The following is a 20,358-nucleotide window of genomic DNA, read 5'->3' on the forward strand; positions in this document are numbered from 1 at the left end:
TACGCTTCGTTTTTTTGGACGTCGGATTTATGAGGCGTCGGACTTAAGAGGCATCGGACCTATGAGGTGGAAGAAATAAATTGTAAGCTCATAAGTCCGTCGCCTCATAAGTCCGAAATTTCGGACTTATGAGGCGTCGGACCAATGAGGCGTCAGACTTATGATACGGCCCTGTATGATCGTTGCTTTTTAATATTGAGCATACATGTACAATGCAAATGAAATTCATTGGCAGTCTGCAAACTTTGCTGCTGTTGGAGTCTATTACATACATTTAATAAGTCGTTAAGAAATACCCTATAATCATTTATATGCGCTATAATTAATAAGTCAATAAATTAAAGCAACGTAAATTTCATACAGCCATTCTTGCTGAGGTCAATGAGCGAGCTGTACACACACATAAACATTTACAAAATTCTTAGACAAGTTCCTACCATGCCAGAAAAAAAACGCAGAGGCTCTCAAAACTTAATATTGTATAAAACCATTAAAAACCAAATTTTCAAATAATTTTCAATTAAATTCTCAAGATTTCATGAACCCTAGTCATGCAAAAAAAGTGGAAGTTGTTTTAATACGAACAAATGTCAAAACCTAAAAAAAATATTAAGCACACACAATTTATTCACCGAGAAAAAGAATTTCTTCCAAAATTTCAAATGCTGGTTTTTATCAATGAACAAATTCCACTTTTTTTTCTAAGATTTAAATAAAAAGTTACCCTTTTCGAAAATGTAAATTATGTTTAATGTGGTTTGTCTTACCTTCGCGGTTTTAACTTGTCGTTAAATATTCAGTTAATAGTGGTAACACTTGTTGGACGAGAATCAATTTTAAAGTTTGACGATCATTGTGCTGTCTTTTCTTCTGTGATTGATCTGTTAAATAGAACAAACAGATAAACAAATGTGACGAGTCACATCCTGCAGCCGATTTTACGAAACTTCATGCAATAGTGCAACTCTACTTGCGCCACAATCTACCGCGTAACTTAGGGACCGTGACCATTCAGCCCTGGTATGAAAAGGGCCCCCCGGTACCTCGTCCGGTCCAAAGCCAGTCCGGTCTTCAGCCCAGTCTCGTCCGGTACATGGTCCTGTCTGACCAGAAGTTTTGAAGTCAGTCAGGCGCATCAATTTATTGCCCTTCAGAGAACGTCCAGAGCAGAACAATAGCAGACTTACCGGATTAAAGATAAAATCCTTCCATAACGCCTTGGTAATTTACGGTCCCATTGTGCGCGAAACCCCATGGCAGGGGTTTTGATCTGTGCCGACGAAAGTGTTCTATTGTTTCGCGCTGAAAGATGAAAACCACAAGCAGGTTTCTTCTGGGATATATTACATGTGTCAATACTTGCAAACAATAGACCCCAGGATAGAGGAGTTCCTGATTAGCAACCGGACCAGCTCCTAGGCCGGTAGCTGGGACGGTACGAGAGGACTTCTTGGGAGGGGACGAGCTTACCGGGGGGCCCTTTTCATACCGGGGCTAAATGGTCACGGGCCCTTACGCAACATTTTATGCTGCGCAATAATTCAGTTATGACAATTTCACGAAAGTTTCATGGTGTGTAAGTCTGCGACTTGTGCAACAAAATATGGCATAACTTGGACAATCATTTCAGTGGCGTAAATTGTTGCATGGGCCTTATGCACGAGTCGGCCATATTGAATTGAAAAAGAGGTAAAATCTTAAGTTTTGGAATTTGCTGCAATTTTTTTTCCTACCTGAGTCTCTTCTCCAAGGCATTGAACGTCTGCTTGCTGACAAACCGCGCAAAATGCGGCAAAACGTTGTCCACGGTGACCAGGGGCTGGGGTATTGCGGCATCGGCAACAACGCAGATGTCTTTGGCAAATTGATTCACACAGTCCACCCTGATAACAAGGAACAACAGTTCAAACGTTACATGCATCACTTTTCTAAAAACCATTACATTTGCCATTCGTTGATTAAATGTACACGTCCTGTGGTTTAAAAACTGCGGAAAGGATTTTTGAAATCTGTCCTTGACAGTGCAAATGTTAAACGGGACATATACAACATTTGCTTTTGCTGTGATTTTCAGAAATGGATGGGTTTTGGTGGTACCCTAACCCAGCCAGATGCAACACAGTGCATCATGTGGAAAAGAACTGGTGCACTTTGATGCATTCAGCTCCAACACCAGTGCATGAATGGCCAGCTCTGAAACAATGAGAGCTAAGTCCCATTGAACAATGCCACAGTTGTATCCTGCTGCGTGCGGTGACCACAGACTCTGAGGCAGTGTGGCCTTGAGACTTTTCCCCTGATGGATCTTACTACATTTGGCAGGCTTGTCACTTAGTCAAGTGTTGCATGTTGCTACATTTGGCAGGGTTCTAGCAAACATACCCTGGAGGATTAGTGTTATAGCAAATATTGTATACACTGACCTGTTTAAAGTTTTGTGTTCATATATGCCGCAAAAAAAAAAAAAAAAAAAAAAAAAACCCAAGAAAAATGCTGTTCTTGTAGCCTGTAGCTGCAACTTCAAACAGCCATAAGTTGTCAACGGAATGTCCGACTGAAGTGCAACAAACAGTAATGCAAAAAGAATTTTATTCTCTTTCATATCAGCCAACCCTCATTTCGACCTCTGCTCAGTTCCGTCTCATCTTGCAGAACGCCTCACATATATGCTAAGCAATATTCTTGACCCAGCTGGTCTTGAATCAAGCTCAACAACCCCACCTTCAAGCCCGATCCTCCCCTTAAGTGGAATGGAGTGGTTAAAATGCTTACCAGTCATTCTGCGTGTCTTCCTCCAAGTCTACGAGCGATGTGCTGCTGAAGATCCTCTCCCCTTGGCTCAACAGGCACAGGATGACGGACACACCAAACTATGCACAAAAACAACCATACCAAATAAAGTGTCTTGCCCAAGAACACAAGCGCCACGTGCCATGGCATATAAGTCGAACACTGTAACCATTGGACCACCTTGGGCCCAATTTCACGGCGCTGCTAAGCATAAAAATTTGCTTAGCACAAAAAAAGCCTGGCTTATAAAAGCAGGTTACCAGCCAAAACTCCATGTGATTTTCGTGCTAAGCAAACAACAGCTGATTTACTAATCACGAGCAATATACATCACGTGGAGTTTTGGCTGGTAACCTGCTTTTATAAGCCAGCCTGTTTTTTGTGCTAAGCAAATTTTTGTGCTTAGCAGTGCCGTGAAATTGGCCCCTGTTTATAGTAAGCAGCAAGTTAATACAAAATCTTCTCTGCAGCACTTTTGTTTTTCAATTTAGACTTGATTTGATCGCTCTTCATTTGCAGTAAGCATATAATTACTCGGCTATCAATATCTTCCTTCTTGGCGTTTCTATTTCTCAATTATGACTACCTTGTTCTGCATATGCATGGAGATGATGGAGCCGTATTGCCGTGAGGGTGAGACGCCACTGGCCCCGGCTGTCAGCTGCTTCACCATGCAGGTGAGCTCAGGCAGGGTGGTGGTCTGGATGCAACGCCATAACGGTGGGAAGACCATGGGTAATGTCTGTCACAACAAATTAAGAGAGTGACAGAAAGACAATGAAAGACAACGGGACTATGTAAAAAGCCTCAGTATATCCCAGACAGGGCTCTGGAGTGCTCTGAAACGTGCAAAACTAAATCAGGCCCACTTTACTCACAGTTTAGCCAGCAAATTTCTCCAAAAATTCCTCTGGGGCAAAGAAAATGTCCTCAGTATTTCACCAACCAAGTTTGCAGACTCAATTCAATTTTTAAAGGAGACTTTTCTTCAATATTTTTTGCACATGAGAGGGAAGTCAAGTGATTTCAAAATGGGGCTAAATGCTAGACTGGTACATGTCCAACCATGGTCCAACTATTTGAAAAGACTGACCTCTTCATTCAGTGTCAATAGTCTGGTGGCTTGACTATGGAGAAATGTGTAGTAAATTGAGACTAGTCTCCGCTTCATGCCACACGTTTCTTAAATTCTTTTGGCATGGTTGATTGATGCAGTGCTGAAGCTGTGTTGGACTGGTTGTTTTAGGTGCCAGTCTATTTTCTTGTTTTGCACGTTTTTAATACCTTAAGTTTTGGGACTCTCATACACAGTATTGAGAGTCACAAATTTTCGGACTAAATATATCCCTCAGTTGGATAAAGACTCTGTGAGTGGCCAACAAATTGCTTTCCCTATGACCTTTTATGCAGGGTCAACAAGGAAAGGCAGCATTGTGGAGGCTCATGAAACCAAAACAATTTCAGGAGCTCTAACCCTAACTCCCTAGCATGATTTACGAGGAACCACACCCATCCTGGCAAATTCCAACACCATATGGGAAACTGCACACACATATTTCTTACTTTGATTCTGGAGGTGTGCCAACCCAATGTAAAAGACTGTCAGTTTAGGGGTACTGTACCCATCCTGACAGATTCCAACCAAACATGCCGTTGGGGTTTGATGGGTTGAGTTCTGCGTGGGTTAACCCTAACCCCCTAGGCCCTTTTTGCTTACAACCATCCTCAATCCTCCAAAATTTTGCAACTCCGCCTAAATTTTTCAAAATTGTCAGACAGTCCTGCCTCAAAATGCATTCATCCTCAATCCTCCAAAATCCTCCTCATCCCAAAATTTTGCACTTGTGTTTAAAAGAAGGATAACCAACGCCAAATCCTTCAAAATCATCAGACAGTCCTGCCTCAAAATGCATTCATCCTCAATCCTCCAAAATCCTCTTGTGCTTCAATCACCATTCATCCTCAATCCTCCAAAATCCTCATGTGCTTCAATCACCATTCATCCTCAATCCTCCAGAATCCTCATTTGATTCAATCACCAGTCATCCTCAATCCTCTAGAATCCTCCAAAACCGCTAGGAGGATTTTGGAGGAGTGAGGTGGGTTAGGGTTAAGGGAGTTTGGGTCAGAACTTTGAGTGAGTGGAATGCACACATACCTCCTGTGCGTTTGTTTTCTGTGACTCCTGCAGCTCCTTGCGCATCTCTTGCGACTCCTTCTTCAGGAGCAGACTCATGTTTCTGAGAATGGCCTGGACTACGCACTGCGCCTCCTTCTTGTCCAGCAGCGGCAGGACTCTGGCGATGAGCTTGCGACCTTTACGCACCGACAGGACTTGGATAAAGTGGTCATCGGATGGTCTGAAACAAAAACCAAGGGAAAAGGATCATGAACTGTCATGAACTTTAAAGGGACACTACGTCCTGGAAAGCGTCCAATTAGGCTACAAAGCGTCCACACAACCATCCTTTAACAAACTCGAAATGATCTTAGATGCTGCGGCCCAACTGTAGAACTGCTGTAGCCTATAAGTCATGTACATGATGTAAAAGTCTGTTCTTATAATGCACAACTACTCACGTGGTCGTGACTGTCAATTGAAAAGGATTCCCATTATTTTGTTGAACGTCAGTTGATGCATGGTGCGTTTTATAGCATGTCGAACACCCAATTTGTGTGCAGTACAGTACTAGCCCCCATGCGAAATGAGTGACCTCGTGACCCAATTTTCCCACGACTGCAATAAGTTGGTAGTTGGTCAGTGGAGACCTGAAGCAGGTGTTGTTGCGAGGGCCTAAGGGACAAGGTGATTGATTACCTAAAAAGGCATTTGGTGAAGTTTGTTACTAACCAAACAACCAACCAACGGAGAGACATGAGTACTTGTAGAGCTGCTTTCCCGCAGCTAAAAACTGGGTGTTTTTGTGTTATTCTTGCGAAAACGAATTTCAGGGGTCAAAATTTTGTCTCTCGAAAATCGAGCTGTTGGGTGCTAGTCTTGAATCCTGCCACACACGTTCCACCAGTGCATGGCAAAATTGCCAAAAAGACAAAAAGGACAGTTTTAAATAAATCAAGAAGAAAAAAAAAAGAATGAAAGGATTAAAGGCACATTCTACTCTGCTATTTCAAATTACGCTTTTACAATAATCAAATTTAAACAGAAAAATAGGGTTCGAACTTTAAATTTGAAATTGGTTTTGCCCATCACTGATTTACTTAATAAACACTGTATACTGTGTTATCCGAGAGCCTGTGAAAAAAAATCACAAGCTTCAATACTTGGGTGGAACTCGAACCCGGGACCCTCTCCTTCCTAGAGGTTCTACCTACCGATCACACAGCACAGTCTCCGGCTTGAGGTGAGCGTATATCACCCCGACCATGTTCTGTCTCTTCTCAATCAGGGTGCTGCGGTCGGACTCCGGCAGCGTCAGCACCTGCTTCGCCAGGTCGTCCAGCTGCAGCAAGATGCCGTAGACGCGCTCCACAGACAGCAGCGTGCGACGCTTCTTGCTCTGCTCCTTGGCAGCGCTGGGTTTAGAGCCCTTGGAGTTTTCAGGGAAATATGCACAATCAATGTTAGGTTGACCAAGAAAATTGACTGGAATTGGGTTCAATCTGTGACCTATAAAATAATGTGCTAGAACTCCACCATTTCTGGTGAAGTGCCAAAATCTGGCACTCTACCAAAATTGATGGTCTCTTAAAGGGAAAATACAACATTTGCAAACATCAAAAAATAAAACTACCAAATCATTTTGAAATACCTTGCTGGACTGTTAGTGAATGACAGTGTAAAGCATCCTTTAAAATTATGGCACCTGGTATACTGTCATTTTCAAGAAAAGTGGTATTTTTGTATCAATTTCCAACGCTGATCGGCCGATCAGCGTTGGAAAAAACTGGCTTTTTTTCAAATACTGGCCCCAGTTGACCATCGCACTTGTTTGCAATCGATTACACACTTATGAACGGGTACAAGCCAGCTAGACTGGTTCCCTGACCTTACAATTCCCCAATATATGTAAACTGCTGTTTCTTCTTAAATGAAGTCAGGGAACCAGACTACAGGAAAATGATTGTTTTTCTTGGTTTTTATAGCATTTTCGAACCCAAAACCTCAAAAAAGTCAGTGTAACTATGTTTGCTATATATTTCCAACCCCCCAATTCCATCCGTTTCTGAAAATTACAGCAAAGCAAATGATGTATATTCCCTTTAAGTTTTTATTTTATTTTTTTAAATGCCCAAACATCCAGCCAAAAGAAAACATGTGAGATTGATTCACTAATTAAAAAAAACAATTGAAAAAAGAAATGTTTTGTCCGTCAATACAGTGTAACAAGTATGCTTTTTTGACAAAGGTCTGATTACTTGAAAATTGTTTTTTTTTCACAAGCAACAGGAAAAAAGGCAAAGACTGTTATCAAAATCTGCATCAACCTGAAAAAAAATTATAAAATGTTATTGGTTACCACTGCACGGATACTGGATTAAAAATATTGACTCTTTCCTTCAACATAACATTTGTGAAGGAAAAAACCTTTAAAACAAAAAAACAGCTAAAACAATAAAGTAAAAAGCGAAATCAATACTTTGAGAAAGTTCAATCAAACGGCTGACAGTGAAATTGGAACAGCAAGGAAACACCATGAAACTTTGAGTATTTTGGTTGATGATTTCAGAAAATAGGTAGAATTGATAATATAAAAACCGAAAAAAATATTTAAAATCACTGCAACCCTTTTTTAAAACATCATTCTCACCTCTTCTTCATCCCCGACTGCTTCAATGTGGAAGTCGATCAACTGTCTGGGATTGTTGACACTTGATGACGTGACACGACCGAGAGCACCTTCGTATTGAGCTAAGGAGGTCAAACGGAACATAAATTTATCACTCGTTAAAAGGACAAAACAAAAAACTCAACTTAGAACTAGACCTCACATGATTTGATGTTAAAGGGAATATACATCATTGGCTTTTGCTGTCATTTTCAGAAATGAACTATTTGAGGGGTTAGTATAATAGATCAAATATTGTTACACTGACAGCGTTTGAAGTTTTGTGTTCGAAAATGCTGGAAAAACCAAGAAAAACTAAACTGTTCAAGTAGTCTGGTTCCCTGACTCCACTAAATATAAAATGAATCAATTTACAGATGCCGGAAAATTGTAAGGTAAGGGTACCAGTCTAGCTGGCCTGCACCTGTTCATGAACATGTAACCAATAGCAAACAAAATTTGGACTGAATTAGTGGTAAATTTGGAGCAGTAGTTGAAAAATTGTTAGGTTTTTCCAACGGTGGTCGGCCGACCACCGCTGGAAATTTTTACAAAAATACAATTTTCTTGAAAATGACTTCACACCAGGTGCCATAATTTTACAGGATGCTTTAGACTGTCATTTACCAACATCCTGTTGTGTATTTCGTAAAAACTTGGTAGTTTTATTTTTCGATGTTTGCAAATGTTGTATTTTCCCTTTAAGCTTTTACAAGTATTTTGTGGTACCTCATGGTTCAACCTCAAGTTACCGCTTACTTAATTGTGCGCTCTTCCTTAGTCTACTCAAGCCTACGCAATACTGGAAATTAAGGTTTCAACTTAAACCACCTCAGTTAAAGAGTGGGTAAAATACGCTACACAGATTCAGCACAGCAAGAGCAGACGGTACATTACCTGGTTGGTAGACCCGATGTTCCAGAGTCCGCGTGATGATCTTATCGGCTTCCTTGCCGTTCTTCTTCTTCTTCTCAGCCTGCACTCCTTCCTTGCTCTGTTCCTCCTGGCCTTGCTTCTTTAGCATGTAAGCCTGCAATGGGAGCAAAGCATGACTGGGGTTACATGAACAATAACGAGATTTACGACTGGGCCTGCCCATATGGGCTCTCCCGTCAATGACTGTTGCGGGCACAGGTACGTAGGTACATCTCGCGTGTCTGTACACGTCAGTGTTTAATGCATCCACTTTCAAACCTATACACAGAATATTGTGGTGGCATTACAACTTAAAATGCTTATTTTCTGGTGAATATTTAGTGACGTGTGTCGCTCATTTCCTTGTCGTCCGCAAGTGTCTTCGAGACGCAAATAGTTTATAAACCTTGGCTGGGTTCGAGCCCTAGACCTACCTGATGGTAAAATTTATCTACCTCAGGATAACTGCTCTGTAACTGAAGCATTTGGATCTTCTGGACCCATTCAAATTATGTTTCTCAGCCTGGGCTAGTTTCGAACCCTAGACCTACCTGATAGTAGTAATCATCCACCTCAGGGTTATTGCTCTGTAACTGAAGCATTTGGATCTTCTGGGCAGTGTTGTAGTCGAGACCAGATAGTCCGAGACCGAGACCAAGACCGAGACCTGAAGATTCGAGACCGAGACCGAGACCGAGACCAGCCCCTTCAAGGCGGACCGAGACCGAGACCAATATGGTCCGAGACCGAGACCGCTGATAATAAATAACAATAGTCGAAATAAAAAAAACAAGACACGTTATTATAGTTGAAAAATGTAACCCTTCTATTCACAAAGAATACAGACCAAAATGTTGACCAGTGGCAGCGTTGACAAATTGATACATGACACCTTACCTGAGTAAAAAGTAGTTACACTTAAGAAATATGGGCTTTGACATGTTGTCTGCACCCAATCGTGACAAAAGTAATAAGTTAAAGGATCCTAAACTCCACAGTCACCCCCTTGGTTTCAGCTATGACTTCTAACGGATATTTAAAGATGCAATTTTAATTTTACATTGCCTCTTTTTTCCTAAAATAAATTTAGGACTTAACTTCTAACAAGACTTGTGTACTTGATTATAAAAAATGGGAGCTAGAAAATGTTGAATTAATTTTTAAATTGTTGTCATAGAATGTGGACTTGTACATGTAGACCCACAAGTTGCGAGGTGGTAGCCAGAATGTGCCAGATATGGATTTTTAATTTTTTTCTGAACGGGATTTTAATTTTTGAGGAATAATGGGGTACTTCAAAATGAGCAGCCAGAAAATGGGGTCTCATCATACACTCTCATGGCAACAGTTAACTGGTAAGAGTGTGTGAGTTCAAAGCTGGAAAATCAGGTAGAAAAATTAAATTTTTCTTCAAAATACTGTCCCAAATTAAAGAGAACGTTGTGTGGGGTCGAAAATATAACTAATTTGAAGCACCTCATTTATTATCAGAATACAAAATGCAAGTGATTACGCCCACAGGGGTGGGCTAAACTACACAATCCCCGAAAATGGTTGACCCTTATTGCATAAATTGTTACAAGTTTATACTTTGCTTTATGTGGCCGACTCAACAGAAAAATCCCGAACTTGTTCTAAATCGTTCAGTGACTGATACTGCTGCAGCTTAACATGTACTTTGGGGACTTTCCAACGTGCAGTCGAGTCCAAACCGACCGCGATAAATAACAAGCTTGATCTACGGGCTAGCAAATGTTTTAAATAACAACGGTACTGAACGAAGTGAACACAAAGTAATCGATCGAGCTGTAAAAGCTACATATTGCCGGTCTCGACCCGAGACCAGCCAAAATATCGAGACCAAAGGGGACCGAGACCGAGACCAAGACCGAGACCACAGCTTCCGAGACCGAGACCGAGACCGAGATCAGCAAAAAGTGGTCTCGAGACCGGTCTCGAGACCGAGACCGGTCTCGAGACCTACAACACTGCTTCTGGGCCCATTCAAATTATTTTTGTTCAGTCTTGGCTGGATTCGAACACTAGACCAACCTGATAGCAGTTATCATCCACCTCGGGGTTATTGCTCTGCATTTGGATCTTCAAGAACCATTGGAATTGATAAGGCTAGGCTGGATTTGAACCCTAGACCTACCTGATAGTAGTAATCGTCCACCTCAGGGTTACTGCTCTGTATCTCACGCATTTGGATCTTCTGGACCCATTCCGAATGATGTTTTTCAGCCTGGGCTTGATTCGAACCCTAGGCCAACCTGATAGTAAATCTTCCACCTTAGGATACTGCTCTGTAACTGAAGCATTTGGACCTTCTGGACCCATTTAATGTTTTTCAGCCTGGGCTGGATTCGAACCCTGGACCGACCTGGTAGTAATTATCCACCTCGGGTCATTGCTCTGCATTTGGATCTTCAAGAACCATTGGAATTGATAAGGCTAGGCTGGATTCGAACCTTAGACCTACCTGATAGTAGTAATCGTCCACCTCAGGATTACTGCTCTGTAACTAAAGCATTTGGATCTTCCGGACCCATTCCAAATGATGTTTTTCAGCCTGGGCTGGATTCGAACCCTAGACATACCTGGTAGTAAATCTTCCACCTTAACCCTAACCACCCTGAATCCTTCAAAATCCTCTTTGCCAAAGTGGAGGAATTTGGAGGATTGAGGTTACATTCCAAAAGTGCGTTACTGATTTCGTAGAATGCACTTCGTCAAGGTCTTGGGCCGCACCTTGTGTTGTTTTTGCTCAGCCATGCATAAATATAGGCCTGGGTTATGCTTGAAATCCTCCGTACTGCTCCAGGATGTCACTGGCCAAGCCTCAACATATTGACAGTCACTGCCGCAGGATTTTGCAGGATTCAGGCAGTGGTCACCCCTCCATGGACCATATTCAAGAAATAATGGAGGAATTTGCAGGATTGAGGCTATATGCTATTTTGCCATGAGGCCAATCGGAGGATTTTGCAGGATTGAGGCTGCATCCTACCAAAAAGGCCTAGGGAGTTAGGGTTAAGGTTACTGCTCTGTAACTGAAGCATTTGGATCTACTGGACCCATTTAATGTTTTTCAGCCTGGGCTGGATTCGAACCGTAGACCTACCTGATAGTAGTAATCGTCCACCTCAGGGTTATTGCTCTGTAACTGAAGCATTTGGATCTTCTGGACCCATTCCTTTTCCCGTAGCGTCATCAGGTTTGCATAGTCGTCTGTATTGGCATCCCCACCAGGGCCTGGGCGGCGATGTTCATTGTCATAGTAACGGTTATGGTAAGGTCGCTGGTGTCTGTCTCCATAGCGATTTGGCGTTCTACAAAAATTAAAAATCTCCAAGTTAACATACGTACCCTATAAGGAGGAGCTTTTTGTGGACGGAACACACCACATGCACTTACTGGTTTATGTACGTATGGCGCAAATTATGCATGACTAATTTTGGAGGATTGAGGCCGAATGCATTTTAAGAGGCAGGGCTGTTGGAGGATTTTGAAGGATTGAGGCAGTGGGTATCCTTCATTTGAACGTAAGTGAACCATTTGGAGGATTTTGGAGGACTGAGGGTGGTTCCTAGGGCTAAAGGGGTACTAGGCACAGAGCCCAGAGTACCAAAGTATCCACATACTCAAAAGCATTCTGTTAACCCTCCTATGGAAACATGCATTGTCAGCCTGGTTATTACTTGGGTCAATATTGATCAAGACCCCCACTGGTTTGTACACAGTATGCCTGGAGGTGAGATACAAACATTTTGACCATTGATGACATCTTAATAGTAGGAGGGTAAAAAGAGTATTGAGAATAAACACAAACATTCAATGTACATTATCTAAAGTACCAAACAAAGTATTAATTGACTACCTGGAAACTTCCATGTTAATTAAAACTAAAACCAGGAAAGGCATGAATTATGATCTGGGTTCTTACTGTGAATACGGCCTCTGCTGGTTGTTGAACGGAAAGCGTCGTCTCATTCCCGGATCAGAGAAAGGTCGCATCGGGGGAATACTATCAGAAACAAAATACGCAAAAAAAGTTAATGCAAAACAAGTACAAATCCCTGTGCATTAAAGTATTGAGCATAATTTCTACCTATGGAGAATGGCCTGTCTGGTTTTGTTTTACTCATGTGTACTCACTGTGGGTGCATAGGTGTCAGGCCAAACGTGTTCATGTTTCTCCCCGGGCCTGGGCCAGGGCCCGGGCCCGGGCCACGCATGCCTTGAGGAGTACGCGGGTGAGGCCCTCCCATCATACCCCCCGGCGAAAACGGCATCATGGGAGGCCGGCCCTGCTGCATCATGGGGGATCCCGGCCGCTGCTGGTGCATCATGGGAGACATCGGCCGCTGCTGCATCATGGGAGATCCAAACCGCTGCTGCTGCTGCTGTTGCTTCTGTTGTTGCTGCTGCATCGGTGTTCTTGGGGGTGGTCCTCCAGAGGGCGGGGTCATTCCGGGCGGGGTCATTCCGGGCGGGGTCATCCCAGGAGGCGGGGCCATACCCTTGGTGGGAGTCACGCCGGCACCCATTGGCCTGGGGAACGGCGAAGCGTTGCCCTGCCCGGTGTTCGCCATGATGAGTTGACGGATCTGGTTCGGGGAAGCGCGGCCGCTGGCAGCCTGCATGCTGAGCACCAGTTGGGTGATGTGGGTCGGCGACACGCGGCCGCCGACGGACTGGTGGATTTGCTGGACCAACTGCTGAATGGCATGCGTCGTAGCAAGCTGCTGCTGTGGAGTCATTGATTGACTGGGAGGCTGGTAAAAAAATATTATAGAAATTATTTCAGGAATGTTTACTTTATAACTCCAAACCGTCTTCATGAAGAAGTCTGCATCTGTCTTTAAACCGATTCAAACTTCAAAGTGGATGGGAATGCAAAATGAAATTGATGTCAGGACACAATTGCACAAAAACTCACAGCAATTAAAATAATTTCAACTTTTGCAAACTAAATACTGACTGTGATGTCACAAATTTGCGTTTGTGTTCGCTTTCATGTTGAGAATGAACTAACCTTTACACCTGGAAAATGTAGTTAAAACAAGGGAAGACTAGACTTATGTTTGTGGACAAACACATGGCTGTTTCGGCATTTTGTTAATGCATGTTCAAGTCGTGTTAGATACTGTAGTTTGCACATCCCAGTGTTGGTACATACCAAGTTACCACCAAATTGGACCTGTAGTTCTGTTGATATAGGCCTTAGAAAATTGCACCTTTAATGTGAAATAACATGACGTGTGATGACGTCATCATGACGTAACTGCAATTTTCATCTGTAACACCTCCCAGTCTAGGTACAAACCAAGTTTCAACACAATCGGACCTGTAGTTCTGTAGATACTGGCCTCCAAAATATGCACCTTAAATGTGATGTCACGTGACTCGTGATGACGTTGTGATGATGTTAATGTTATATGTGCCAAGTATAAAGGCAATCAGATTTATTTTAGTGCCCAAAGTGCCATACACGATGAAAATGTGTACAAATGCTAAGGGGAGTGGCTGGAAAAAAAAACTTTAATGAAAATAAAGGCTGTTTCGGCAAGTTACCGAAACAGCCAAAAACGTGTACAGGCGAGCACTTTACAAAGAGTCTTATGAATTTGCTATTAAATTTATTTATCACTCTAAGAGGATGTCATATCACAACCGCTGCCATTTATTTTCTTATACCTTTGATTTCATTTGTTGCTGCATTGCCTGCTGTTGCAAAGCCGCCTGCTGTTGCTGCTGCTGCTGTTGTTGCTGCTGCTGTTTTTTCAGCTGCAGTTGCTGCTGGTGCACCATGCCGGCCGGCGTCCTCTGCAAGAAGGAGTGTTGGGGCGGGGTACCGACTGGCATCATTTTGCTCATGGGAGGGGAGCCCAGGATCGGGGAGATGGTGCGCTGAGGGGGCGCCCTGCCTGTCAGGTCTTTCTCCAGCTCTTCGAGGGTGAAGACCTTCTTGGCGGGCTCGGCGCCGGGGACAGCCTGCACCACAGCTGGGTCCTAATGCAGGATTTAATTTGGTCAACATTTAGTGAAAGTTGTACATGTTTATGTTACATGTAAGTCACACTTTTTACGAATGCTGCTGCCCGTCAGGGAATGTCTGAAGCGACACACACATGTAGGAGGAAAGACAATGATCTTGGCCGGGTGGCACGTATTGAAAACATCAAATATAACAAATTACATACAATGAATCCATACAATGTTAATAAAACCTGCAAAATGTATGTTTCACGAGTTAAATCCATTTTCTTACTGTCTTCTGTTTGCATTTACTGCGCGAAAGTGCACAGTACAGTAAAACACCACTTATAAAACCTCCATACCAAACATTCAACTATAATGAATGTTCGCTTTTGGTTTCAATTCTGTGTACACTTACAATAAGACTGAGCATCCAGGGCTGAAAATGGCTCTGAGAACTACCCAACTGTATTGGTAACAGTGATGTTGTATGTACTTTATCAGAAAATGAATGATCAGAGTCCAAATATGGATACCCTCCACAGTTACAAAGGGAATTGGGGGACACCACTGGGCGAAGCTTCGAATGCACTGGCGACGATGCTTGAAGCTTTATGCGAAGACGCCATTCTTCATTCGTATTCAGAATTTGTGCACATACCAGCACGCACACACATTGTGTTTCCCGTCCACTGCGCTTTCAAATGTGGTCAAAACGTACCATCTTCTGTTCGTCAATTAACCTGTCGCGGCAGAATCGCATCAACCAGCTTGTTAAATATTGGCTAATTACAAATGGACGCGGAACGTGCAAAATCTGACACAAACAAAACTCAACGTACAAAAGTCTGTAGGGTTGTCTAAATGGCGATAGGTCAATTATAAGGTGCCATTCGAAATCGTACGCGTATGGGAGACATATGTGGCACGGAAAAAGTTGCTCGTTAAATCACCTTGTTGCTTGTTATTTTATCTGGCACACCATGGCCAATGTCACTTGCAAATCAAAACGTCACAAAATGGTGATATAACCTGAGAGTTTTTCATTGCCCCATGCATATCCAATATTCGCATCATTTCTTATGCTACAGATGCCAACAATTTTAATAAAGTCAAACAGAAAATAAAAAACCAAAAATCTACTACCTCCAGAGGCAAGTCTTCCGGTGGGCGTATGTTAAGCATGGCCTTGAGATGCTGCTCCGTGTTGCTCGTCACCTTCTGGGAGGTCGGGGAGCCCCAGATGTTCTTCTTGCTCCCCGGCGAGATGAACTCCTGAGGATCGAAGAGCGCCGGCGGGGAGGAAGGCCCAAATAGCTGGGACATGTTGCTGGATCCTCCCATGTTGGCTCCAGCCTGGAACGAGGCACAGATAACAATGTCTTGTTAGCAAAGTCTGGCCCAAGCTATAACAGTTTATCTCTTTGTTTCTTGGGAATGAAATTGTTAAAAGCGTCACCCTTTTTTTTTCTCTCCTGGACTGGATGCTTATCCATCACCAGAACATGTTGGAGAGGTATCTTGGTCAAGTACATGTAGCTTGCATGATGCAACCATGCAGCATTTCTGATACGGTGTGATTTTCTGTACGTTGCAAGTTTCACTCATGTACGGTGGTACGTGGGTTCGAACCCTACTAGGAACATGATGTTACTGTTTTTGCGCCCTAGGGCAAGACACTTAAAATTGCATCGCGTCAGTGCAACAAGGTCGTAACTCCATTCCGCAACAAAGTCGTACCTCGCGCGAATACGCTCCGTGCAACAAGGTCGTATCTTGACGTCCATTGACTTTGCATGTACATCCGGGTTTATTTTAAGCGAGATACGACCTTTTGACATTCTAAAACTCGCATTTTGCGTTCATGTCATTTTAGGAGATATGACCTTGTTGCATTGACGCGACGACTGCCTCGCTCCACCCAGGAGTATACATGGGTACCTGTGGGGGTAGAGGACCGAATGTGCACTGATAACGGCTCCCGTGGGTCTCGTGGCCTGATGAAGGGGGGAATAATTGTAAAGCGCTTTAATAATATATATTTTTTTAATTTATTTATTTCTATTTTGGGTCCACATTCCACTGGGTTAATTTCCTTTGTTCGAACCAACAATTTGAAACCGGTGTTTCTTATGTACATTATTGCGCTGTAGTGGTTGACAAAAGCAGGCAATTTTTTGGGCCGACAAAACTACATAGAATACGCAACTACTGCTGCGATACTAAATGATTCACAAACCAAAGATATAGGCAAAGCCAGAGGTAGAGCCAAACTTTCAGAAACCACGTTCTGACTTACTCCGATGGTGATGGGTTGAGACTTCCCAGTCGATGAGCCATACATGTCATCTTCGTCATCCTCGTCATCTAGAACTAGCTTGCTGATACTCTCCTCAAGATTTTCCTAAAGTCATAGTGCAGGGAGAAACAGATATCTGAATTACATACAACAATTTTGTATACATGTACATGGAAGTCAGCGCTGGAGATCACTCAGTTCATACAAAACTCAAATGGTTTGCAGAAATCACATCTGAACTCAATCCTTCAAAATCCTTCAAAATCCTCCAACAATTACTGTCTATGGGTTGAGGCAGTGCCAAGGACATTCAGAAGCAGTGCGGATGATATCGAGCATAATACAGGGATCAGTTATGCATGGCTGAACATAAACAATACAGGGTACAGCCTACAAACTCGACACAATGCATCCTCCAAAATCAACCGACACTTTTTGTCATTCAACCTCAATCCTACAAAAACCTCCCGGAGGATTTTGGAGGATTGAGAAGGGTTAACCCTAATTCCCTAGGTATTTTTGTTCGGATGCAACCTCAATCCTGCAAAATCCTCCAACTGCCTCCATGTAAAAATTGCATACAGCCTCAATCCTGCAAAATCCTCTGTCATTTCTTGAATGTGGTCCTTGGAGGGCTGACCACTGCCTCAATCCTGCAAAATCCTCCAGCAATCACTGTCAATATGTTGAGGCAGAGCCAGTGACATCCTGGAGCAGTGCGGAGGATTTCAAGTATACTCTAGGCCTAAATTTATGCACGGCTGAGCATAAACAACACAAGGTCCGGCCCAAGACCTTGACACAGTGCATCCTCCAAAATGAGCCACACGTTTTCGCCATATAGCCTCAATCCTGCAAAATCCTCCATTTTGCAAAGATGACTTTGGAGGATTTGCGAAGGTTAGGGTTAAAGGGAATATACATCATTTGCTTTTGCTGTAATTTTCAGAAATGGATGGAATTGGGGGGTTGGAAATATATATCAAATATAGTTACACTGACTTTTTTGAGGTTTTGGGTTCGAAAATGCTATAAAAACCATGAAAAACAATCATTTTCCTGTAGTCTGGTTCCCTGACTCCATTTAAGAAGAAACAGAGCAGTTTACATACATTGGGGAATTGTAAGGTCAGGGAACCAGTCTAGCTGGCTTGTACCCGTTCATAGGTGTGTAATCGATTGCAAACAAGTGTGATGGTCAACTGGGGCCAGTATTTGAAAAAAAAACAGTTTTTTCCAACGCTGATCTGCCGATCAGCGTTGGAAATTGATACGAAAATACCACTTTTCTTGAAAATGACAGTATACCAGGTGCCATGATTTTACAGGATGCTTTACACTGTCATTCACTAACAGTCCAGCAAGGTATTTCAAAATGATTTGGTAGTTTTATTTTTATTAAGAATGAAACACCTGTGCCTGTGCAAGATCTTGATCACATTACTGATTATGATCTACAAACCTCGTGAATACGGGCTCTCTCTCCACTGTAGCACCCAGAATCGTGCGGTCTCTTGGGTGCAATCTTGCCGTAGTCATCCTCAAAGGACGTATTGCCGAACCCTGTGCTGAACTTCTCATGCGTGTTCTGCCAGTCTTCTACAAGTACAATGTGAACACGAGAACACCTTGGTGAAACAACACAGTCTAAAAAAAAGATTGGTTGAAGTCAGCGTTTATGTACTGGATCCTTTAAAATCTGACTAATGATGCCATGGATTTTAGCTCATTTGTACGTCGGTTTAATAGAGCTTTTAAGGATAATATTGAAAGTCTGAGAAGCAGAGTACTAGGGCTGTGCATCGGAACCGGGTTCCCGAATGCTCGACCGTTGATGTCAGGAAGCGGTTCCAGATTATGGGATCGGGTACCCGTAACCAACTTTATAAATTACTTAGTAACTTCTCAGACAATGAAGAAGAACGGTTTTGAATGTCATTTGTAGAGAATTTTAAAAATGAAGCCCAGGCTACATTGGAAAACAAAACACATATTTCACGTTTATGACGCTCGCGAAAGTTGCACCATAAGCTCACCGTACACACTTGTATCTTGCTGTATTGACGCAACAATGTTGGGTTGGGTTTCTTTAACGGATACCCGGATACCCGTGTTTTTTCTTCAATCGGGTATCCGGTTTCCGTACTACCCGTAAATGCACACTCCTACAGAGTATCTTTACAGTGATAATGTGTTTGTGTATAGGAACTTACAAAAAATATGTCACCTAGGTTCGCCTAACCTGGGATTTGAGCCCAAGACACGTCGTTCCAGTGTAGAATGTATGCATGTACACGTACTGCTTGATCCCTACAAACATGTACCTGTAACCTCTAACCAACTTGTTGGGTTTGAACACATAAACCTACAATTACAACAATCAAACTACATGTATTGTCAAATTGAAAACAGCAGATAAACGTCTCCTACATACCCTCAATTTCGCCTCCAAACGTTTCATCATTGAACTCGTCATAATCATCCGGGCCTTCCTCTAGTGGCTAATTAAGTCATGATAAAGAAAACAGAACAGAAGAAAAGTGATTTTGACAATGAATTTTACCAAGTTCCCCTGCTGCTTTAGTGCTATTTAATTTCAGTCACAGATGTCGCGCGGCTTGATTCACACATAGGCCTAGGCCTACATATGAAACTGTTCAGCGATGCCGATGTACATTTCGACATGTTCGACAGATATTTGGAATCAAATCCATCCGTAATGACTTGTGATTGTGAAGTGACCTTTCATGTATTTAGCTAGCCCCATAGCAGGGCTGCATCCTCGAGTCACCATAATCGGTCATGTATTTGATGTAACGCTCATGACACTCAAGTTGCAACACGCGCGTGTTGTCCAACGCAAATTGAATTTGAATGCGAGTGTCGAAAGAGGACCTCATCCAAAACACAATACACAATTAAGTAAAAATGCAAATTCTGTGTAAATCTATTTTCAGAATAAAAAAATAACATGAATGTTTTGATCAGTGATAAACAGCGCCCTCTGTCTACAGTGTCACGAGAAGTGCAAGTGTTTGAGGGTTTCACAACTGAAAAAAACCCACAGAACTTTATTCCTGTCACACTCACAACACAGACAACTTACAGGCATTTCCGGGTCGTCTCCAAACATAAAGTCCGTCATTTTAAGAGTGACTTAAAAGAGTCATGATGAGGGGGAAACGCAGTGTGACTAGTGAGTGTGTGACTGCAGATTTCAACGGGGATTCACCACAGGTTGCACGTACATATTTCATGTATTTGTAATCTGAGCAATAATTCCAGAAATTATGGAGCATTCCACTTAAAAGATAGGGATGTGAGGGTATTCATGGTTCATAAAAAAAAATCACAAATTAAATGTTTTTTATTTTCCGCAATACAAACACATGCTTTTGGCAAGAATATATGGAAATATATATTTAGTCAAACAAACCGTAGTTTAATGCATTTGTTGTAATTAATAATTTAGCCGCGCTGAGGTCAATTATCACCAGTTGTAATGGAGTGCGCCATTTCCAAGATACGTCTAGTCTACGGACTCTAATACCAACTAGTTTGGGATTCATGATCTGGTAACCGATC

At 42.5% G+C, this 20,358-nt stretch overlaps 1 protein-coding gene across 2 annotated transcripts; it reads right to left on the reverse strand.

The window, feature by feature from the left end:
- Window positions 1-508: 508 nt before the first annotated feature.
- On the reverse strand, window positions 509-20,063 carry LOC119722774 (protein PAT1 homolog 1-like). 2 transcript variants are annotated; one of them, XM_038193083.1, is made up of 18 exons: window positions 19,880-20,063; window positions 19,208-19,274; window positions 18,236-18,372; window positions 16,774-16,878; window positions 15,621-15,830; window positions 14,193-14,507; window positions 12,651-13,270; window positions 12,439-12,519; window positions 11,674-11,824; window positions 9,044-9,100; window positions 8,475-8,607; window positions 7,560-7,660; window positions 6,124-6,338; window positions 4,949-5,150; window positions 3,377-3,532; window positions 2,773-2,870; window positions 1,734-1,883; window positions 509-881 (listed from the first exon to the last, which is right to left on the reverse strand). In XM_038193083.1, exons 1-18 carry the CDS (start codon window positions 19,916-19,918, stop codon window positions 851-853), a joined length of 2,868 nt encoding a protein of 955 aa, XP_038049011.1. In that variant the 5' UTR covers window positions 19,919-20,063; the 3' UTR covers window positions 509-850. The 2 variants fall into 2 exon arrangements, with proteins under 2 accessions (XP_038049011.1, XP_038049010.1); XM_038193082.1 differs by lacking the exon at window positions 9,044-9,100 and having other exon boundaries at window positions 11,617-11,824.
- Between the last annotated feature and the right edge of the window lie 295 nt (window positions 20,064-20,358).

The sequence above is a fragment of the Patiria miniata genome, unplaced genomic scaffold (genome assembly GCF_015706575.1).
Source record: "Patiria miniata isolate m_02_andy unplaced genomic scaffold, ASM1570657v1 HiC_scaffold_16, whole genome shotgun sequence".
In the NCBI taxonomy this organism is placed as follows: domain Eukaryota; kingdom Metazoa; phylum Echinodermata; class Asteroidea; order Valvatida; family Asterinidae; genus Patiria; species Patiria miniata.